Source organism: Topomyia yanbarensis, unplaced genomic scaffold, assembly GCF_030247195.1.
Source record: "Topomyia yanbarensis strain Yona2022 unplaced genomic scaffold, ASM3024719v1 HiC_scaffold_19, whole genome shotgun sequence".
NCBI classification, from domain to species: Eukaryota; Metazoa; Arthropoda; class Insecta; order Diptera; family Culicidae; genus Topomyia; species Topomyia yanbarensis.
Window position 1 is genome coordinate 210,246 of NW_026683371.1, and position 25,082 is coordinate 235,327.

General features: G+C 37.4%; 1 protein-coding gene across 2 annotated transcripts in view; it reads left to right on the top strand.

Annotated features, from left to right (window-relative positions):
* Window positions 1-25,082, top strand: part of LOC131694898 (phospholipid-transporting ATPase VD-like) — a 198,760-nt gene that overhangs the window by 113,347 nt on the left and 60,331 nt on the right. For both annotated transcript variants that reach the window (XM_058983414.1, XM_058983413.1), the window contains one exon: window positions 6,780-8,134. In XM_058983414.1, coding sequence (XP_058839397.1) covers window positions 7,173-8,134 — 962 coding nt within the window. In that variant the 5' untranslated portion in view covers window positions 6,780-7,172. The remainder of the gene's footprint in view (window positions 1-6,779; window positions 8,135-25,082) is intronic.

A 25,082-nucleotide genomic window follows, 5' to 3' on the forward strand; every position in this document is an offset into this window, starting at 1 on the left:
ACCCAGGTCTACAGCTCTAGTAGAACAATTTACGAAAAAAATACCTTTCGAACAAATTTAACAGTGTTATCAGTTGATTTTTTGTAGCCAGGGCGAAATCAGTAATGTGACGTATTCGTTCCGTACCTTGTGCCAGATATTCCACGTTCCCCATCAAAGAGGTGAGCAGTATATATCCCAAATCGATTACAAGGTTCTCCTGTGACCAAGCCCATGCTCAGAAGATCCCCAAGGGAATTTTTTTTCCCATTTGGGACTTTTGTATAGTACCAGGCGTTTGGTTCTTATACCAAAAGACAGTTTCGGTTCATATTCCTCGTCGGCAAACAGAACCTTTGTGCTTACTATCGAGACATCACTCGGTATAAGCTAGTTATTTATACTTTTTGGATTTTAGGTCTAACTTGACACCCAGTTGGTGCTAGTTACTGACAAGGAGAATCCGAAACACTACAGCAAAAAACCATTCCTTAGCGAAATCCTGTTTTTTCGACTACTTTTTTTCGTTCGGGTTTTTCCTTGGCTCCCGTAAGCTAAACTCTAATCGTTATCGATGTCAATGAAACGATGACTACCAGAGCTTGTTCTCGATTGAAATCGTCTTTCAATTCGGGACCCGATGGCTTCCCTTCAGTACTTTTGAAAAGGCACATCAACGTTTTGGACGAATTTCGCGCCAAATCGTATTCAGAGTTGGCAGCACCCTCTCAGATTTTAATGAAATTTTCTGTACATGAAGACTTTGTCACAAAAAGCCACTTTGCATACTTTGTTTTTCCAAAAATGATCTAGACTGTCTTTTGAAACTTTTTTTTACCAATTTTTTTCAAATGGTTATAGTCTAAAAATGACAAATCTTATAAAAAATGTTGTACGAGTCATTTTTACAAAATTAGTCAAATTTTCGAATAAAAATATTGAAAAAATTCGTCATTGACTCCTACACTGAAAAAAATCGATTTTAAAAATTTAAAGTCGATTTACAAAAAACCCATTATTGATTTGGGTGAAATTTTTTTCCAAGATAGAACATAATTTCTCTGCCCACCGTCAGAAAAATCAAGTTGGGCACTTCCAAGGAAAAAAACTTTTTCTTGCCTAAACTGAATTTTTTTCTTCAGTAGATTTTTATCGAAAACTAAACCAATGACAGTCATAATCAACTCAGAATCCAATAAAACTCATTTAGTGAGAAGATATTATCTAATTTAGCAACTAAGTATACTTTTATTAACATACCTTTTCATTTTTCATAAAATCAATTTTTTTTATTATCTGAAGTACAACTCCTTGAGAATTTTTTGCCAAATTTGTATAGAGATCTGACGAATAGATCGAAAGTTACAACGCTTCCAAGCGCGCTTCGTCTACCAAGAGCATTGGTAATTTGAAATTTTAAACTCGATTATCTCCAAATGTCGTTTTACTAAAAATGATTTTTTCGTGATAACGATTGCCGAAAAACGATTCAATCGATTTTCTTAATTTTTATTTTCAATTGATCGTAAATAAATTTTCTCGTACTTCAACGATTCCTTTTTTATGCAAAAATTTTTGTTTGATGGATAAGAATTTTTAAATACAATTTTGTAGAGCTTTAAACAGCGATTTTGTTTCTAAAAACGTTATCCAATGCAGAAAAAAATATTATTTATTCAACTAATCGCTAAGGCACGAGGAATACTCATATACTAATAGAATTTTTGGGATTTTAGATGATCTATTGGTCTTCAATCGTGATCAGCCCAAACCTCTTAATTAAAAAGGGTTTCGGGGAAAAAGCCATAACTCCGCCAATTATCAATATATGTTTATAAACTTATGCTTGTTTATTTCACTGAAAAATGTGCTACCCAAATACTCTAAGTTTGATGTAATGAAATCATTGCTTTATTCCTTTAGGTGAATTCTCTTTTCCTTACATTTTTATCACAAAACGGTATGTACCGTAAACCGGGGTGACATTGATCACTTTTCGAAGTAATCATTACATATTTTTAGACGCAATACATTTTTTTCAAGTTTAATATTTTTAAACCATGTACTGATGTATGGAGAACAAGATTAGATGGTATAACCTAAAATTGTCCGCTTACAGCTATTTTTCCAAAAATGATTTCAAGTTGAAGTCCGTTTTCGTATTCCTGGGTGACTTTGATAACCTGCATGTTCACCCACATTAAGTTATCGTTGTCAATGTTTTTCATTGAAATGTTTGTTTAAACTGATTCTGGAAAGATAGTTATTGTTAAATAGATGTTAATTGGTATTATACAAAGTATTTCAATGCACTGTAAAATTCGAGTAACCAAAATTCGTATAATTCGTGTCCAACTAGAATAAAAGATTCTGAAAACCTTTAAAACTGCTCAAATTATTTCAGTGCTTTGTCGACGTACCAAACGTTTCATCCGTTCTATCACGTTGGAATATTGAACAATAAAAAAATGTTGCGAATTTTAGCTTAAAATAATTTGAAATAATTGCCAACTAGTTTTACAAAAAATGTATTTAAAAAAAACAAACTCTTAAAACTAAAGTTTGCACATCCCAATCCAAAGAAAAATAAAAACTCGCTTGTAATTTTTACTCAAACTACTTTTACTCAAATCTGAGATTTGTTTTATAAAAATAGACACTTTACGAAGCTTCGTAAAAATAAGGTAAAGTCAAATTTCGGTTTTTTTTGTATTTTTTGTACCCAAAAACCGAACAATATACTCAAAAAGTATAACAAATCAGTATTTTATAAGTTTAGAGTAAAAATCAGTTCAAATTAAAACGATTCGGTATATTATTCTGGTTTAATAAGCGATCTAGGAAAAAAATTCGAGTCATCCCGCTGATCAAAGTCCCCCGGTTTACGGTACCCTCTTAATTAAGAATCCCATTGAATAGAGTTTATGTCATTAAACAAATATTCCAATAAAGATGTGACTTTATTTTCTTGTTTACTGCTGAGGAAGGATCAGGAAAAGAAATAACCACCACAACATTATGTATTGAATTTAATATGATTGTTTATTTATTTTTATATATAACATTTGTCTTAAAACTATCTTCATGCATGCTATTTTGTATTATTTCTATACAAGGAAAATGTTTTTGGTTCATCTTTTCAATTAGAATACCTTCTCGCCTCTACTTTACCACCAGGAATAAGCACAAAACTGTGGAATTCCTGAGTACCAGATATTGTTTTGCCGTTATTAAACAGTTCTTCGAGTTCTGACATTTTTTACTGTTCAGTGAATATGTAGCAGAAAATTAATTTTGTGATATTTTTATCAGATTGTTCAACTGCCCAGTTATATAACTCTCGGGGAGTTGTTATGGTATTTTCATAGTCGCAAGTAAGACTGGCTCTTTTTGCCATTCGCTTGAGAGTGCCACTAATAGCCAGGGTCCTTTTCCATGGGATGCTGCAAAAAATGCCATTCTGCGCTTAATTCGTACTTGGACTGGAATCTATACAAGCTTGCGAAGTTTTTCTTATTTTTGTATTGTGCTACTGCTCCATCAGACATAAAATAAATTTTAGAAAAGTTTGTCAATTATTCATAAAATTTATCATTTTTGAGATGAACAAATGAACTGCAGTCTTCCAGTCTTCCAATCTTCCAGTTTTCATTCCATTTTGTTATGAATATATACCAAATTCGTTACTGATACTTTTTGCATGTATCAGGCAGCTAGCAGTTGGGAAAATGGATTCTGAGATGATAATCACTTTCATTCGTTTAGTTTTCGGTAAACATACACTGCAAGGAATTTTTTTCTTTGGACAAGGAAAAGTTTTTTTCAAATAACTTTTTTCTTGAAAGTGCCCAACTTGACGGTAGGTAGGGAACATAATTACCTACCTTGGAACAAAATTTCATCCAAATCAAAAATTAGGTTTCTTTGTAAATCGACTTCAAATTTTTTAAATCGATTTTTTTCAGTGTAGGAGTGGATGAAGAATTTTTTCAAAAATTTGACTAATTTTGTGAAAATCACTCCTACAATATTTTTTTTTTGTAAGATTTGTCATTTTTAGCCTATAGCCATTTGAAAAAAAAATTGGTAAAAATAGTTTTCAAAAGACAGTCTAAATCATTTTTGGAAAAACAAAGTATGCAAAGTGGCTTTTTGTGACAAAGTTCTCATGTACAAAAAGTTTCATTAAAATCTGAGAGGGTGCTGCCAACATTTGTTCGAGTTGGCGCGAAATTCGTCTTTAGCGACTCCACTTCATCGCATCTTTAGAACATCTATTGCCAGTGGCATTTTTCCATCCTTGGAAGTCTGCGAACATGTATGTTTCCAGTCCATAAAAAGGGTAATAAGCGAGACGTTAATAATTAACGTGGAATTACGTCTTTTAGCGCTGTCTCCAAGTTGTTCGAGCTGGTGATCATGGAACCTCTCCAGGCTCACTGCAAGCAGTGCCTAAGTGACGATCAACATGGCTTAACGTGTGGGCGTTCGACAACGACTAACCTGCTTTGCTTTACATCCTACTTAACAGAGAGTATGGAACGTCGTGCTCAAACCGATGTTATCTACGCAGATCTATCTGCCACTTTTCACAAAGTGAACCATGGCAAAACAATCGCCAAAATGGAGAGATTTGGAATTAACGGTAGTTTGTTGCAGTTCTTTCGATTCTACTTTACAGATCGAGAAATAGTGGTTGGCATTGGAGATTGCCAGGCACCCACATTCACTTCTACGTCAGGAGTACTCCAGGAAGGTCACTTGGGACCGCTGATGTTTCTGCTTTACTTCAACGACGTCCTTCTAGTTCCGAAGACTTAACGCCTGCCTTGCGCAGACGATCTCAAGATGTTTCTTCTCACCCGCTCTACTGAAGATTGTAGATTACTCCAACGACAGTTTGAAATCTCTGGTCTCTCGTCAGGGTGTGCAAGTATTTTTGTAAATTGTTCGGTAAATATAATATTTAACCCTCCGGAAGTCGCGCAAATGGCCCACTGAACAAGCAGCCGCTGATGCGCTGAGACGATTTCGCTAGATTTTCAGAGCAGCGTGTACTTCCGGGAGGTTAAAGAAATTTTGTTTCGTGGATTTAGTACTCGTAGTTTCTTCCAGCTACTTCTGAAAATAGTTTATTTTTTAATGAAAACGTAACTTGTACGAGTTGAATTAAAAAAATGGGCCTAAAACAGGGAATCGTTATTCAGAATACAGTATCTTCAAACATAAAGAAACGTTATTTAGGTCCAAGTATCTTCCTTAATAGTAACCACTTCTCCGTATTTTAACATGTGTTGTTTTGTTTGATAATGCCAGCATTAGTAGGCGCTACCAAGTTATGTAGCTTTACTTCAATAGTGCCATCGTCTAGCATCCCAGCATATTGCTGTATAAAATACCATTACATTCGACGACTTGTTTCAAGTTGTTCTGCGAAGCAAATCATTCTGATTGGCTAGTGAACGTAGTGACCGTATGACATAGATGGTGGAATTGCACAGTCGTAACTTCTGCTATCTAGAGCTCTTCAATATCATCACTTCACAAATCGATGGTCTTACAGGGTATTTCGTGAAAGTCAACAGCAACACAGTTTGGTCGCATTGTTAAATAGACTAGCTTTGCATTTTCCCGTATTGTTTGTTTGCGTTTCGCAATGAAAAGTTGCTTGTGCAAATAGACATTGTTATGATTTGTGTATAGAAGGGGAGCGATTTTTAGCTTCTGAACGACTAAATACGGGGAACGTGCCATTTAACCCAATATATTCTGATTACTGATTTCTGATTCTGAGCTCAATATATGAAAATATAAGGTAAGCTATTTCGTTAAATTTCGAATTTACCTTTTTTTTTCAAATAAATAAAAACGTTTAAATTCTGAATTTTTTGTCTTTCAATTTGCATTTTCGTCTAATTGTCTTTCGATCTTTTGTACTTCGACCTTTTGTTCCTTCGACCTTTTTGTCTTTTGGCCTATTTGCTTTCGACTAGAAAAACTCTAGAAAGAGAACTGCGGAGACTCCATTTTGGATCGATTGGATTCGCGTTTAGCTGTCAAAAAACGAATCCAATCGAACATTGCCTATCCTTATAACATTGGACGTGTTGCCATGCAATGCCGGGGCATACGTTGCCAAAAATGCTGTTTTTCTCTCCGCAGTTCTCTTACTAGAGTTTTTCTACTTTCGACCTTCTGTCTTTTCGACTTTTTGTTCACAGATCCCTTTGTAGACTTGCTAGCGTGTATTGATTCAGAATTCAACCAAGAAATCAGTGTTCATTTGTAGAACTTACCTTGGCGAACAATTCTGTTACTTGGAATGTGCGAGCTACGTCGAAGTATTCTGTTACAATCAAAAAACACCGACGCGGATATTTTTTAAAGCTAGTGCTCTGCAATCCAAAATGCACCGTCTTGTCTGCCCGACCCCATTTTACTCTACATCACACTACACGATACCACACTACGAATACGCGGTTGTTTTGAAAAAAAAATCATCGGCTATTAAAGAATGTTAGTTTTTTTTTAATATCGGTACGAAACGATCTGTTTTCGCTATTTCAGTAGCATATGGTTGTGCCGAAGCCAGAGGCCGATACGCAGGGTGGATGAATAAAGTAAACAAATCGTGCGTAGAAATCTGTTTCATCATTCAGGACAATTTCTATCCGATCGATCTCACCGGTGTCTCGATGTTGATCACCACAAAATTAATAACTTAAAAATCACAAATCCTATTTGAAAATCGAAAGCAATCTGATATTTACCTCATTTTCCCTTTCTTTTCATATTTCCAGATCAATGTCGGAACTCTTCTTTACGCGCGATTGAGCAGCACTCTGAACGAAGCGAAAAGTGTGAACTTAAAACAGCTGTCCGTTAAGCCGAAACCAATCTGGCTCATTTTATTACGGAGGGTGAAACGCGAAAAATAAAATTTAGTGTTTTTAACGATCGTTGATTGGTGGCGTATTCGTTTCTGTTATACTTGCTCACGAAATATTTATTTCAACTACCAACTGTGAATTTTGAAGTGTTTTTACTATATGATTGAGGCCTATGGAAGCTTTTGCTAAATAATGAAAGATGTTCGAGAAATTAGTGGCTTAAAATAAGAAAATCAATTAAGTGCAATTAATAGGAATCGGAAAAGTGGGCGGCTAATCGGTTCCTAATGGTGGTATACAACGATGACACAATTGGAGGATTCGAGAAAGGATGTTCCATCGACTGGTGGTTTTCAACCTACGACACCTCTGACTCCTCAACAATCCCAGCAGCATCTACAGATTCCAGGTGGCCATTCTGGGCTACTGAACCTGGCTTCGGATGCTACCAGAACCTACGTATTCCCGGGATCGAGTGTAGTGGGCGGTAGTGGACCACCAACCAGTGCAACGAGTATCAGTCGAAACTTGTTTGACAATCCTAGAAACGGAGGACACTCTCGATCTATCAGCCATGGAGAGGGTTCCTTTGGGTTGTACGGGGCAGTCGCTAGGCCTTCAGTGCTCAAATCAGCGGTTAAAGGTGGCCACCAACGGGCTTTGTCCCAGGGCCAGATTACGGATACTCCTCTTCCTCGATCCGGCCACAGCCGTGTTGGCTCCAAAACAGATTTTATCCTTCCACCAGGTCACAAAGAGCCGCCGGAAACGCGAGAAGCGGGAACCGCTTCCACTTCCGGCAATGGTCATTCCCGACAGGCGTCGCGGTCGGAATCGATCTACACTCTTCGGCGGGCGGATCGACCTCCCTGGTGGAAACGGATTATGTTCTGTCGTAGTAGCAAATTCGAAGACCGGGGCTACCGGATCGTGGTCCCCAATCACACAGTGCCTCCCAAAACGCCAAAACATGACCACCCGAACGGGCGGCTGGTTGGAAACAAAATTCGGACTACCAAATACACACTGCTGTCGTTTGTGCCGAAAAATCTGCTCGAACAGTTTCACAGAGTCGCGAATTTGTACTTCATTTTCATAGTGCTGCTCAACTGGTTTCCCCAGATCAACGCCTTTGGCAAGGAAATCGCTATGATACCGGTACTGTTTGTACTGGGCGTGACGGCCATCAAGGACCTGTTTGAGGACCGAAGGCGGCGGGCTTCCGATAAGCGGATTAACAACTCGACCTGCCGTGTGTACAATGGGTGAGTGTTACACTATACTTAACTATCATTTAATTGACTGAATATTTGTAACGGGCTGGTTTCTATCTCACGGATACGTCCTGTTTATTGTTCAACTTTTTAATCACTAGTTATACAAAACGTTCCAGCAGTAATTGCTATAGCTACCGTATGTCACACGATTTGTTGCTGTTAAGCGCCATTTTTTTCTTTTATGACATGAGAACTGTCTCAAGACATAGACAACAACGTTCCTCAATCAGTCATTAACAATTGAGGTTTTATAGTAGTTTTATAGCCACTTATAAAACTTAGATTGCACTTGTAGCGTGCTACAAAACTTCAATTGTTACTTGGGCTGTACTGTTTTTAGCTTTTAAATTTCAGCTAAGTAAATACTTTCTCGAGTAATTTATGACTAAGGTCGGAAAGTGTGGGGAAATTCTGGACAAAACATTATTCGTTATCCTCCTGGAAGTCGCGCTAGTGCACTGAGTGCACGATGCTCTGAAAATCTAACGAAATCGTCTTAGCGCACCAGCGGCTGCTCGTTCAGTGTGCTATTTGCGCGACTTCCGGAGGGTTAAGCACACTTGTTAATATTGTTTTATTCTTTCGTCTACTGGTAATTGATATAATCTCTGCTCGGAGAATGACGGTTCGTCCAGAATTTTCCTTCAGAAGGTATGTTGATAGTTGACTTTCCGGTTCTCTAAATACATTACTAGAACATTTTACAACTATTACTAGAGTTGGCTGATAATGAAGCAAAAATGAATGTTTCTTGCTCAAAGAAGTCATCACAATAAAATTAGACTGGTTTTGAAGGACATAAATGGCGATAATAAATATTCAATATATTCGATATTCAATCATTTCCATTTTCCGGAGCGCTCATTAAATAGTGCCCAGAAGCTCCAAAGCAGCCCATACCTCGATTTATGCAGGATAAACTTTCATACTGATTACCTAATGAACTGAAAACAAAACTCAATGTAAACTTTTGTTTCCGTATGTTACTTTTTGGAAAACCCCAGAGTAACCCGGTTTCTGCTTGTAAAATCCTGTGTGCCAGAAATACTACACTAGATCGACATATGAGTGAGTTGCCAGCCGCGGAACGACCGCAGGCATTGACGCAAAACTGACTCATCGCCCATTCTTCGATTGGCTGTTTTGTTGTTGCAGAACGTGTACTTTCTCGCAACTGCTTGCCCTCTGGCCTGTTTAGATGCCGCCGCCGGTACATGTTTGGCATTTGAAACACGCGCGCCCGTGTTTGCCTCTGTGTCGAATGTTTGCTCAGCGCTATTTTCCATTTTGTAGGTACATTTTATCACAACTCTTCGGCTTAAATAGTCGCTCCATGACGGGTGCTGTACAATGTAGACATCTGTACTTTCAGAAGGAAGCCGGTGTACGTCAATGTAGCCACTTGTGTAGCCAACTAAACAAAGCATCCGATGTCAAATGTATGCCACGTTCAATGTCATCGATCTTTTGCGGGATGCTTTTAATTTTCATTCAACATTCATTGTACTTGTAATAATAAAAATTCCCTTCTTGCTTTAGAAAGATAATTGTTTTCCATCAGTTGAATTTGAGACAAATCGCTACTAACAGTAAAAAGTATGCTCTTTGATTCATTTGATTCTGTTGATTCATTTGATTCGCTTGATTCACTTTATACGTTTGATTCATTTAATTCATTTGATCAATTTGATTCATTTGATTCAATCAATTCATTCGATTAATTTTGGTCATTTTATTCCTTTTATTTATTTCTTCCAATTGGTGAGTTTGAGTCAATTTACTACTTTTTAAATATTGCCAAATTTTTCATTTATTGAGCTGAGCTAATTTGATTTATGTTTTCTACTCATTTTATGAGTTTGATAGCTTTTTACATTTCTTATAAAAGAAATGTATAGAATTCGCTCAAACTTTCAAGATTTTTTCACGAGTCTTATATACCAATCGACTCAGCTCGACGATTTGGGACAATGTCTGTGTGTGTGTGTGTGTGTGTATGTAACGGACAAATTCTCATTCGTGTTTCTCAGCAATGGCTGAACCGATCTTATCCAAACCAATTTTAAATGAAAGAACTAAAAAACAGTATGAACGCTATTAATTTGTTTTTGATTCTGATGTTTAATTTTCAAGATATGAATGTTTGAATGCGTAAAAATGGCGTTTTTTGCAGTTTTTTTAAATTATCTGCCGAAATTGACAATATAGATTAACAATTTATATGTTTTTAGAAAGCTTTAACGAATACCTTTCGAACAACCTATAGCTTGTTGAAATCGGACTATTATCAAAAGAGATATTTAACATTAAATGCGGACGAAAGATTTTTATCATTTCCCATTGCCAGATATATGACCACAAACATGTAATCTATTTTTAACGCCAAAACGGCTTATTTTAGGTCAATAGTATCTTCGAAGAATTTAATGGAGGTAATATGGATTTTCTTTTGGAATTGTGCTTTTGCTGATTAATCCCCCTATGAGTGAGATATTTTCACAAATTTTCTTGGAAGTGATTATATCGAAATGATGTCTTCAGCAAATTTGTAGCTCTTACTTTTGCGAATAACTTTACTAAAGACTTTAAATATCTATTTTGAATACTTTAAAAGTTATGGCTTATTGTTTGTTGATTACTCTTTGTCGCCTATTTATTGTTCAATATAGTAATAATCCATTGAAATAAGCTAAACGTTATTTCGATAAAACGAATTTTGTATTTCATTTTACTATTTATAACCGCTAGAAATAATCACCGAACACTTCCAAGTTGTCTGGAAGGAACTTGATAGCTTATCAGTGCAAAAATGTTCATTTGTGCGAACCTTCTGACTGCAATTTTTCTAACTTATAACCATCGGATCGATCTGAAACATATCGGAAAATAAAAGCGAAGTAAATAACTCCAAGCAACGGCGTAGCCAAGAGAAGGTTTTGGGGTTTAACACCATACAACTCCTCCCCCCCTCACCACACCCAAAAAAAAAAATTGGATTGAAGTTGAAAATTTATTGTTGCTGATTAATTCAATATTACAATAACAATTATCTGATACGTATATTGATAACCTGTTGTTGTAAACATCGTGAGGACTTTTGATAAATTATCGGAATGGGGTCCTGATATGTAACTGATCTTGGTCTTGATTTCACAGTTGTCTAATTGCATCATTATCAAATTCCTGCCTGAAAACATTCCAATAGAAAATTCCAGAGTTCTATAATCAATCGTAATCCTCAGATTCCTTTTCAAATTGAGCTCGCTTTTGTAGAGATGCACTGTAATAAGGGTCTTTATTTAATAGAAAGCGAAGTTGAAATTGATTTAATGTCTATGAAACATAGAACTGCTCACCAAGAAAAAATGCACAACTTTCAACATTTGCTAAAAATGTTTTTGACTTTCTCATTCACTCTAAAATTCGTCAATCTAATCCCGACCGGGAGGGCCGAGTGTCATATACCAATCGACTCAGTTCATCGAGATCGGAAAATGTCTGTGTGTGTATGTGTGTATGTGGAAAAAATGTGACCTCTGTTAATCAGAGATGGCTGGACCGATTTGCACAAAGTTAGTCTCAAATGAAAGGTACAACCTTCCCATCGGCTGCAGTTGAATGTTTTATTGATTGGACTTCCTGTTCCGGAGTTACGAGTTGAAGAGTGCAATCACACAGCAAATTCCCATATAAACTGAAATGAAAAATTTTCAAAATCAAATTTGTATTTTGGATGCCAAACGACTTTAAAATGCATGAAACATTGAGATTTGATGTAAACTCGAAAAAAATAATGTTTGACAAACATTGATTTTTTTGGACTTTGGTACATTTTTGCCTTTCTCATATAGAAAGATTATGCAATCACTCTAAAAATCGTCGATCATACCGGCCCGGTGGGAGTATGCAGTGAGGGGTTGCTACTTTAAAATTAAAACTAGTTTAAAATTTCTTAACAAGTTGAAAATTTTTGGCAGGACCCGGACCTCACGGATCTTTCTCCATGATCCGCCGCTGGTTTCAAGCGATGTTTCAGTATCACATAGTATCTCAAGATCGTGGCTGTCGATCCATTGTATGTATGTGCAAATCGTACTGAACATGTAATATTCATTTCCACCATTGTATTGAACATAACCAGCCATGAAATCGTAGTCTGGACAAATGAGAAAAGCACATTTGCACCACTAGGTGGATTAAAACAGGTTTTTATTTTGGGAATGCGTCGAGTTGAGACGAAAACGTAATATTCAGGATAACACTTTCCGAATGTAGAGAGAAATTTATGAAAAATTGACGATTTCCATTCGACTCTAGCAGGTCCTGATCGATTTTGATGAGCATTTGATTTTTGTTGTATGACCAATTATATGTATAGGTCAAATGTTCAAAAACAGTAAATTAAGGTCAAGATAACATCATTTTGAATCCGCCAGTTTCGGAGGTTTAGTATCTTCGATGAGTTTTAGAAACGTTAAACAGCGCATCATTTGATAATATAATTTTGACGGTATATCGTCCAAGAAGTATTTATGGTGAATTTTCTCAGGTTAATATTTATGACTACAATAAAGTCTCAACAAATTCGCTAAAGACACGAACTCTGTTACTATTTTCTGAAAAATTAATTCTGCATAATTTTAAAACTTCAAAAATTACGGTTTCGGAATTATGCCGTTTGGACAGTAAGATCGATTTTCACCAAACCCCCACCAATTGTAAAATTGGTATTTTAATTAACGTAAGGGCGATACTTCAATGCTGATAGGTGGGACCGGAAAAGTAAACAATCGCCAAAGGGTCGATACTATCATTTTGTCAATTTCAATAGCAAACACAAATTTTAATTTAATAATTTCAAATACTTCATGAAGTTTTGGGTTTCGATCACTGAATCATGCAATCTAGGATGTAAAAAACACAATAGTTCTTAAATAGGAAATAAAACCAAGTCTGGAAATATTCACTGTTGATTTTCTTTGAATGGTGTCACTGCTAGTATCGCTTTTTTCGAGAAAAAAGCGTTGATTTCTTAGTTCTCAGTCGCGTTTGAAGTTTGAGTAAAGTATAAACTTCAAATCGATTAAAAAAAAATCGATATTTTTGGCTCAGTACAATATACATAACCCCTTTAGAAAAATTCAGTTTTCCCACCACAATGCATTGATTGAGGAATTTAGATATTTTATTAACAGAGCAATAGCAATAATTCGTTTGTATGTCTATTTAATGGGCCATTTTTTCGCTTTCCCATTGATTTGGTTTGAGATTTCTAGCACTGATGTTGTCCTATGCTGATTTGAGCGATTCTCTGAGTCCTGCCACTATCCCATGTAGTATGTGTTATCAAAAACATCGCGAAGCATCAAGTTCTAAATGTTCTCAAACGATATAATATCCGAAGAGAGTGATAAGAGTTATAAGAAATGTCTCATCACACTGTTAGGTGGATTAAAAGCGTTTTTTCTTCATATGTTTGCTTTATAAGTTTTTTTAAAATTTTATTTGTGTTTTTATTTTCTATAATCTGCTAACTAATGAATAATCCAACAGTGATATGTCTAAGAAATGCCTTATCTCACTGCTAGGTGGATTAAGTGGGTTGTACATAGTAACTTTCTTTTGTAAACGAAAATTCTTTATCAAAAACCATGATAAGCGTAAAACTAATTTCTTGGTTGGGTTATGACAAATCTATTTCGTTAATTGCAAGAACTGCTGCTACAAACATATTTTGTAGTGATGAGCCTTTTTAAAAAAAGCAATTGATTTTACCAAATCCGACTCTTTTATATAAAAATTGATGTTGTCAAATATCGAAAGAAATTTTTTTTCGAAAGTTGTCCTGCTGGAGCTATAGACAGCTAGGTTCTCGAAAAAGCTCTCGGCCAGAATTATACACTACAATTGCACACGAGGCAGGCAATGTCGCCCACTAAAACACTGCCTAAGGCCAATTGCAGCGGGCCATGATTCTGAATGTGATATTCATTGTACGGTTCCGATGTGTGCCGGCCTAGGGACTTCTTGATCGCGTGTACCATCGCGAAGGACTCGAGCAGTTGTACGCTAACGTTTCCGATCGCGTGTGGGTTTGTATGTCGCGTGTACTAGCGTGTGTGTAATTTTGCGTTTTCTATTTTATAACCGTGAGTTTTTCATATATTCTATTTTATAACCGTGAGTTTTTCATATATTCAAGTGTTTTTCGACGATCGCGCGCGGAACGTGAATCTGATACTTAATTTTCCGTTCCGTGTGGAACATGTTGCCTAGTGGATACGAACGTTGTCTTTGATTTATCCAATTAAATGTATGGACCCAAGTTGCTAGGACAGAGGGTAAAGTTTTCCGGACGTGACCGATTCGTGATCGCGCTAACACGGACGTTTGTGGGTTCGCGCTTAAGGACAGCGTTTTCAACTTCGTAAGTACTAAAACGTTCACCTTATTACCGGGGTGTTATCATGTTTGCGCGATCGTGGGCGTAAGTATACGTGTATGATCGCGAAAGATTTAAGCGTTCGTATGTTAACGTGTTTGTCGCGTGTGCTCGCGTGTATGTGACTTGGCATGTATAAATTCGATTTTGTAACCGTGTGGCCGGCCATTCATATATTCGCGTGTGTTTTAGATGGTCAGGCTGACCGTCATTCTGATATTTAGTTTTCGGTGTACGGATTATATACTGACAGGGAGTGAGTCACCCCATATCACTAGAGTTCCCAGTCATGTTACCATGGAACGTGTTGTCCAGTGGACATGAGAGCTTTCTCTTTTTTTATTGGTTCAATTGAAGGCATGGGCCTAGACTGATGGTACCGAATATAGACTTCCGGAACCAACCGATTCATGATCGCGCCAGCGCATGAGTTTATAGGTTCACGCTTGAGACCGTTGTAGGTTCGCGCTATCATGTTGGCGAGATCGCAAGTGTAGGTTGCGTGGATGATCGCAAAGGCCACAAGAATTTGTATGTTAACGTGTTTATCGTTTGTATGTGACTTCGCCTGTGTACATTTGATTTTATAACGGAATTCACATATTCGCGTGTGTTTTAGATGATCGCGCGCGGACCATGAATCTTATACTTTTTCAGTGTACGGTTCAGATGCTAGCAGAGAGTGAGTTGTCCCATATCACTAGAGTTCCCGGTATCTAGTGTATATGAGCGTCATTTGTATTGGTCCAACTAGGCTGCTAAGATCGAGGGTAGAGACTCCCGGACGGGACCGATTCATGATCGCGCGAGCGGTGGGTTAAGGTGCGTTTGTTGATTTATAAATGCTAAAAGATTCACTTAATTACCGGGTTGTTTTAATTTTGGCAAGATTGCGAGTGTAAGTATGTGTGGAGGATTACAATTGCATGTTCATTTTGTGACCAGGTTTACGTTATCGCGATGGTCACGAGCGTTTGTAAACGTACATGGGAGAGATTAGTTTAGACGTTTAGGATGAGAGAGAATATGTAATTTATTGTGTTAGTGAGCTAGTATGAATCTGATTTTTATATTTTTTTGATTATAGAGGTTTTAATCTTAGGGTCATTCGCCTCTTTTGGAAAAATCTCTAACCCCATGTGCAGGGTTGGGAATCGAACCCAGGTGAGCTGCGTACAAGGCAATCGATTTACCAACTACGCTATACCCTTCCCCTGAATCTGATTTAAGATATAGTAATAAAAGGAAAAATAAGTCAAGCAAAGATATATGGTGTTTGGGGACAAGTATAGATTATTTTTAGCATTTATGGATAATGTTAAGGCAGAGTAAATTGATTTATAAAGCGGGGAATATAGAGATTTTCTATACTATTGAGTACATAAAAATATATTAGCTACAGAGAGAAATAGATATTACATGCATCTAAACTACTTTTAGGTGTTTGATGATGTGGTTCACGTGGATTGGATTTCTTCAAAAACTATGTGTTTCAGTTTATTATGTTGAGCTAGTGACTGAACAGTGTGTTTAAGAAAGAGATTCCATCCATAAGAGATTGTCGACCCTGTTTTTAAAAAACAGCGAATCCGATTCGTTATAGACGAGTCTTACTCGCCATCTTAACGAGTCAGAGCGACAGTTCGAGCGAGTTAAGAGATAAAAACACCCACTTTCAGTCTGATCATCTTTTATAGATGACATGCATGAATCGATCACTATGCCCAAGATCAAATGAGTCTTCGACCAACTGAACCAATATGTCCCTCCATTTGCAAGTAGAAACATCCATATTAGCTGTCCGCCAAAACACTTGATCTAATGATTAGTAGTCAAGAGACACAGAGATCAATGGACCAGCACTCGCTCGGATCTCCCACTCTTATCCACCACCCAAGAGTACGCGCCCTTTGGCTCATCATCGAAGCGCAGGGGAGTATCAGTATCTATTCTTAGAATCAAAATACTTAGAAATATTGAAAAATTATTACTATGATATAACAAATTATTTGTTTCCTATGCACTTACTTTATCACGTTATTCGGTGCAGCGAAATTATCGCGCTGCCTTACTGCGTTGTCAGCAACTTGTCGCAATTTTTCAAACAACGAATTCACATAATAATTCACAAGTTATCCTTTACTCAGACGAGACCATGCGTATTCTCCACGCGCATTAAATACTTAGTGGATTAGTGTCCTAGTTGATCAAATAAACACTAAACAAACAAAGAAATTAGTTTGCTCAGTCTAAAGAAATGTCGGCTCGAATCAATCGGCCGATACGTGTTCCCTTACAATGTCATCAACTCAAAGAACATTTAAAATTACATATGACACTGTATGTGTTATTCAGAATATAACGAAATGAAGCTAATTTATTTGCATTAAAATAAAATCGGAAAATATTATTTACATAACCGAGGTGAATCAATTAAGAGATAAGGGATGCAGACGACAATAGCTGACTACCACCATTTCGCACCCCCTGCATAAAAGAGCAAACATAATTCAAAACCAAACTGATATCTCTATAAACTGGAAAATTGATAAACTAACGTTGCTGAAGACGCTGCCGCTCGAAAAACGTGATAAAAACAATCTTAATCCTCCTTGGAATCACTGTGGAACCACTTGAAAAGATGCAATTCTTCTTTGATTCATATTTATATTGACGCTATGCTTCTCCTATTTGGACAACATAGTTCAAGTGATCGATTCCGAAGGAACAAACTCTGTAAAACGCAGTTGAGTAAAGCCATGTCAAGTGATCCTCGAATTTTTCGCAAAATCACCGATTTTCATGAGGTATATTTTATTGTATAGGGATTACGGTGAATAGCTTTTGGTATAAATATTTCGTTAAAACTCCCTTTTTTCTTTGAGATATTAACCCTTAAACTTTCTTGTATAATAATATTGTAAATTTTATATCTCAAAAACTACTGAAGATAATTGAATGAATTTTTGTATACTTATAGAATAATATTAACACTATCTCACAAAAATATATCTATTGTATAATTGAGTAAATAACGGTACTTTGCATCTATTTAAAAATTTCAATTGCATTTTTTCTTGTGTTCTTCACGCTAAAAATTTTCAGGAAGTATGTCAAATTACGCAGCAATCCTTCACCTTCAATAATCTGTATTGTGAATTTTTCATTTTTGTTCCTATCGAAAGTTATGGATGATTTAGTAACGGTATGTTCCTTCAACGCATGGCCCACTTTAATACAACCCGCGAACACTTACATATTGGCAACGCCGTACGTCGCGACGTTCTAATGCGCATCGCGTTGGAAGTGTGCATCGCATGACTAACAGAAGCTACATCTCTCGATTGCAGCAAAAGAACAAACTTTTCTATAGGGATTAACGAAGATGAATGTTTTCCGGATATTTTGAGATCATTTTATATTTTTTTGACCGAAGTGCACAACAAAAATCATAGTAATTTAATAAATACTTTCTTATTATAATTTATCGTCACAATTAAGCTGTATCGCAAATAACCGAAACTTAACTTATGTAATGAGTTTATGTTATTGCTATCTTCAAAGACACTTTTGTAAGTCAAAGTACGTCTATGTTTTATTCAAATTTTTTATTTGTCTACAATATTATACAGGAAAGTGGAACAACTTATGACAACAGTATTTTACTTCACATGTTTTTGTTTACTGAATGATCTTACTTATGTCGTTTTTGCTTGAGGCTAACTAACTCAGTTTCAGACCTAACTGCTGTTAAAGCGTTTGTTTGATGCCAGTTTCGAACCTAGGTTATGCGCCACTGAGGGACCATTCATGAATTACGTAACACTTTTAGGGGGAGGGGGTACAACAAGTTGTGACATGTTGTGACATAGGGGGGAGTTAGCTAGATCGTTACGTAACATGTTTTCACCGAAGAAGAAAAAAAATTCTAGGAATTTGTTGCGTAATAGGAGAGGGGGAGTGGAGAAATTTGTGACAATTTGTTACAAGGGGGGAGACAGTGTCAATTTTGGGCAATTTTTGAGTTACGTAATTTATGAATGGTTACTGAACTGAAAACCGAGTTGGGTTCCAACCTGAAAAATATTTCGGGTTCGCTCACACCACCGCTGTTTTGCGAGAACCCAACTCAGTTCCATTAAAAACGTTTGAAGCAACTAACCCGGGTTAGTGTCTAGGTTCTCAATCGAAAACGACATTATAAACAACAATGCGAGCAAACATACCGTGCTACCACTCAGACAGAACCAACTAACAAAAAAGTGGTGAAATATGTCACTTTGCAAAAAATCGTGTCTATGCAGGTTCAAACATTCCACTGCTCAATAACTCGCAAAAAATATAATAACGCTAAAAAGTATGCAAATCACTCGAAAAGCATTTGCTCTCAATAATCCGTAAAGAAAAGCTTGTCTTTTTACTCTAATATCAGAGATGGCAATTTTGGACATGAGATACACTTTTCCAAAGCGATGCGCATTAGGACGTGCGGCGTTGCCAATATGTAAGTGTTCGCGGGCTGCATCAAAGTGGGCCATGCGTTTAAGGAACACACCGTTACAAAATCATCCATAACTTTCGATAGGAACAAAAATGAAAAATTATCAATACAGATTTTTGAAGGTAAAGGATTGCTGCGTAATTTGATATATTTCCTGAAAAATTTTAGCGTGAAGAACACAAGAAAAAATGCAATTGAAATTTTTAAATAGATGCAAAGTACCGTTATTTACTCGATTATACAATAGATATATTTTTGTGAGATAGTGTTAATATCATTCTATAAGTGTACAAAAATTCATTCAATTATCTTCAGTAGTTTTTGAGATATAAAATTTACAATTTTATTATACAAGAAAGTTTAAGGGTTAATATCTCCAAGAAAAAAGGGAGTTTTAACGAAATATTTATACCAAAAGCTATTCACCATAATCCCTATGCAATAAAATATACCTCATGAAAATCGGTGATTTTGCGAAAAATTCGAGGATCACTTGACATGGCTTTACTCAGTTGTTTGCATCACATGATTTTTTCAGCGATTATTTTACGAGGAGATTATTTATCGTTCATCCGGAGATCCAGTGGAATCGGAATATACAACGATCTAAAGTCTGAATTGCTCTCTGTACAACTCCGTCGGTATATATTCTTTGTCATGTTATTAAAACTATTTTTCCCATCGTCTTAGTTTTGCTGATTTACTATCAATTAATTCCTTCACTTATTTAAATAGCAAATAAAAGGACCATGAAACGATCAAATAACATGGACTGACCATTGATTTGATTTATAGAGTTCGCGATGAAGGTTGACACATGAATGAACGAATAACCCGATCGATCGACAACGTTCACGTGCTTGCTCGTGGTCGTTAACAAACGAAGCTATACATACAGACATGCGTACAATGTGTAGCGGCTCAATGACATTGAAATGAATTTTTCAAGCATCTCGCGAGGAAACATACCACGCGTCAATTAATGCCGATATAGAACGCAAAATGATCATGTGTTTACCATAAACACTACCGGGTTTTAGCAGAACTAAATCAGAGCGTTAACCTGTAAAGTATGACAAGTAGCCATGGATAATTACATCTATGATTTCGTTGCACATCTAGACATACTGGCAAAAATGTTTCAACAGGAAATAATGACAGATTTGTATGATCGGTTATTGAAGCGATACTGCCTGATAAAATTGGATTTGACTTAACCATGTTGCACAACGCTGACTCGCTGTTCTGAGTTTAGATGTATAGATAAAATCATTTCCGCAAAAAGCGGCATTTTATATCCCAGCCAATTAATCGGTCGTTGGCTAGCTCAACCCGATTTCAGCGGGTAGATAAGCTGCTATCTAACAAACTAACTCCCGATTGTCTGTGCGTATATCGCTTATCTTCGTATCTTATCAGCTCCACGTCAGGTCTAACACAAATGTTTTAAGTGGCGTGTTCCCACCGTACCATCAGGCGCATTTTATCGTCGAGCTAACGTGGAACTTCCTGTAGCATTTTCGAATGGGGATTTTCTGCAACGTTTGCCAGTGTCAGAATTGCTTTTTTTAATAACAACATGCCGCTTAACGGTTTAAAGCTACCATAAAAAACTTCGTACTAACAACCTAATAAAGTCCTGGTAATTCCACATGAAAGCGCTATTATCACTTCATACTAATTAGCGAAAGCACTTGAAGCGAAAGTGAATGAAATATATTATTCAGAATAACCCTTTCGTGGCGATGTTTAATTTTGAATCGACTTTGATTGGCAAAATACACCAAAACAGTGGACAGGTTACAATAATGTTAATTTGCTCAACTTTAACTTACGAACGGAGTCGTTTTTCAAAACAAAAACCGAAACTGCTTCTTTTCAAATCTGTTTGACTCATTGATTACGGAAAGGGTAATCTATCCAGTTTATGTTTGTATGGTAACGAAACGGTTTCATACATTATATTATAAGTAGGTGGGGGTGTTCCATAACCAATCTGCAGTACTGAGTGGCACAGAACTGCCGACTGCTATCTTTAGTTTTCAAGAACAACAAAATAAAAGCCATAAAAGTGACGCGTGGAATTCAAATATTAGCTCATTGCGTATTACAGTTTACCCCCGTTTGCAATACGTGGTTCGTTATTTCGTTTCGATGACGCAATGGCCGAATCATTGATTGGGGGTAACACTGAGTTAAAACTAAAAAATCTACAAATACCCTCCTATTCTTATGTATATTATATTATTTTTTTGTTTATGATATTTTACCACGGTTGTGGCACTCGTGTCAATGGAAAGAATAGGAAGGTATAGATGGGGATAGAGACACATTTGTCGCTCAAATCTCGAGCTTCTTTTTTTTAATGAAGCGTAGTACTGCCTTCTATCTGTTGCCGTAGTTCGCTAAGATTTCCGTAACTGTTCCATTGATAGTGCACTGTTGTCAAATCTGAACATATCCTCGGTAGTCCACTAGAATATGCTTCACTGTTATTGAAATTCCGCAGTAACAGCAGTTCGGTGGGGTTTGTGTTAGCATTATGTATGAGTGGCTAAAACGAGTATGTCCGATTTTGAGTCTAATTAGGGTGCGCTGCACAGAGGAGTAACTAGAACAAATTCTTGGCCAATAACCAAAAAAATTTTAGATACTTAAAAGCATACTGCATATTGTGGCAAAATAAAGGGTATGCCAAAAATTGCTAAATATTTTTTGCATGGATGCAAAATGGTGATATTTTAAGGGTTGTTAATCATTTTTTATTATATATCCAGCAAAATCGCTTTCAAATGATGATGACTGTATTAAATAAGACAATATTATAACAAACGTAATAGAACACAACTATTTGTATAACCTCCGCTTATAAATAACCGAAAATAGTAGTGTTGCTGTTTGTTGGACCAGCTTTAAAAACGCCTTTTTTTAAACAAGTTATTCCAAATTTGATAAAAAAGTTACATTATACGGCAAGATCCGGCAAAGTTACTGAAACAACATTACAAAACAAGATTCCGACTATTCAAAAAACATTCAATCTCTTCCGATCTTTTCCGATCTACAAATTCCAAGCGATTTGAAAATATTGATATTTTTACTAATTTGAGGTACGCCAAAATGCTGTAGGGTGAAAAACTATGTTTGGCAAAATGAATCTTTATGAATATGTGCACAGGTATCCTTTTTCTTTTTCCTTTTCCACTAACCAACTGTTCGTGCAGTGAAAAAAAAACTATTCACAAAGATCACCTCGAAAATACTAGTATTCGGGAGGATCTAGAAAAATGACCCCTGCACTGGTAAGTGGATAGATGCCAAATAGTCCCAAAAACCAGTTATTTTCTATTTGTAGTTCATATTAAGGCATAATAATAGCAATAGCCGCAATAAATAGTTTTGGCCAGGATTCGACCCCAGTTACTCCTCTGTGCGCTGTTACGATGCATATTTTCTATTTACATTTTTCCTACGTTCGGTTTTATCAGTCTCAAAAACGATGGAGTGCGGTTCCATTCACTTTGCCAAGCGTCCCATATTTTCTACCTGATGAAGCATACGACATCTTGAGAAGGAATTGGAATGTTCATTGGGTTTCCAGTTCTTCCTTCGTTCGCAAGACTATCCGCTTCTACATTACCGGAAATACCTGCATGTCCTGGAATCCAGCTGAGCGTGATTTTTCGTCCTTCAAGTGCAGCGACCTCAGCGGAGGATGATTATCTCGTCATGTTCGTTGGTCATTGAAGCAGCAGCAGCCAGTGCATATACCTCGGCTGAGAATACGCTGCAGGGTCCCGGTAGAGTATAGCAGATTTTTTCCCTGTTTGTCACTAGACCTGCGTAGCGTAGTGGTTGTTTATGAAGTCCTGGAACCTTGGTACGGCTATCTGACAGGATGAACCGGCTTGGACGTTTCTTCGTATTTCGTCGTGGATTTTTGTTGTTTGGCTATACCACTCCCTATCAGTAAGTCTACGAAAAATGCATGTTTTGGCACAGAATATCCAGTGGTTCGGTGGAAAAGTTCTACTGATCTTTTGGCTACTGGATATTCCGCCACGTCAGCATTTTTTCTGTGAAACGTATTACTAGCTGCAGTAGTCGCTGAACTAGCAATAGTCTGAAGAGCAGGCAGCCTGCTTCAACCATAATTGAGGATACTGAGTATGCTGGACTAGTTCGGAAGGCACCTGAGGCCTGGCATATCACTTCTTTGTATACTGGACCAAGCATTCTTTCCATCGCCTCATGGTTGCTGCTAGTGAGATATAGTCCGGAAAATAGCTTAGAGACGACTAGTGCCAAACCGACTGACAAAAGCGTTGATCGGCTACTTCTTTTAATCGTGAGCCCAAAATCCACAGGATTCTTTTTGTACAACTGTTCTTGATGGCTGTGAAATGCTGCAAATAGTTGAGTTTGGAGTCCACAAGCCCTCCTAATATTCTCATCTTCCTTAAACAGGGAATCGGAGTCGTATTTATATTGATGGCCCGGCCGCGCTTGCGATGCCTTATGTTGCAGATGTGAAGTAGCTCAGATTTTGATGGTGCAATTTCGAAACCAACATTTACGGCCCAATAGACAACCGCATCAACATACCCTGAAAGGTACCCTAAAGGTTCTATCAGATAGGAAGCTTGATAGGATGTTAAATAATCGGCCAGAAATTTTCCAGCTTGCGAGAGTTCAGAGAATAGTAGGTCTCCAGGTCGTATCGTACGGTTTGGATATGTCGAGGGAGACTATCTCGGCATGCTGATTACCATTAATACCGATAAACGATTCCATCTGAGCTAGATGGGACTCGACACCTCTTCCCGGGCGAAACGCATGTTGGCGACGATCCAGTCTTTCATTGTCTTCTTGTTCATCAATTAGAGAACGATTCACTAGGCGTTCGAATAATTTGCCTATGCAACTCAGGAGAGTGATGGGGCGATAAGCGACTGGACTGCAGCGGTCTCCCTCCGGTTTTGGAATCGAGATTACCATTCCCTCTTTCCACTGGTTCGGGAAGGTGCCAGAGTCCCACATCTGGTTAAACAATTCTAGTAAAACTACTTTAATGGAGAAAGAGAGTCGTTGCAGTAAGGGATATCCGACATTATTAGGTCCTGTTGATGCTCCACCACATCAGCTCGTCCATACAGAAATCTGCATTGAAGCGTTTAAATAGGTTCGGTCGACTTGATTTTGGTAATGTATTGATCAGTGCGGCTTTCTTCTTACGAAGCTTTTCATTGTAGTTTGCGTTTGCTTTTTTTCTGGTATTTCTCTGCGAATGCATCCGCCACCACCTGCGCATTATTGGTAATACCACTGGGAATGACCGTGTTAGAGCGCCTTTTACCCTGGAGCTGATTAATCCGATTCCATACCTGTGTTGAGGGGCTCTCGGGGTTGATGCTCTGTACTAGATCTTCCCAGCTTTTCTGTTTAGCTTCCACGATGATTTTGCGGCAGGCAGATCGGGCTTCGTGGAAAGACTGGAAAGCTGCCACTTTGCTGAGGTCACCGTCCGTAATGCGACGGATAGCACGTAATTTCATTCTTCGAATTTTGACTGCTTGTTCTACCTCGGCGTTCCAGCAGACCACTGCTTTGGGTCCTGGCTTACCACTGGTTCGAGGGATACTGGCTTCGGCCTTCGCCTATCACTTTTCTAGTGAAGTCTTCGACTCTAATTATCTGTCCGGGACGAATGGAGCTGCTGGTTAGTTTTTCGTACAAATCCCAGTTTGCTCTTTCGTAGATCCATCTTCGTCGTCGCCCCATGTTAATTTCTATGGGGAAGTGGTCACTGTCTGCGCAATCTGGAAGTGTTTTCCAGATAAAATTGCCTGATATGGAGGTTGAACAGATTGATAAATCCAACCCTTGCATGCTGCCGGTGAATGGATCGACTTGAGTGTAAGATCCGTCGTTTAATACTACCATGCTTTATTTTCAGAATCGAATTGCCTCTTTTCTGTGCCTCAGTTTTGTCA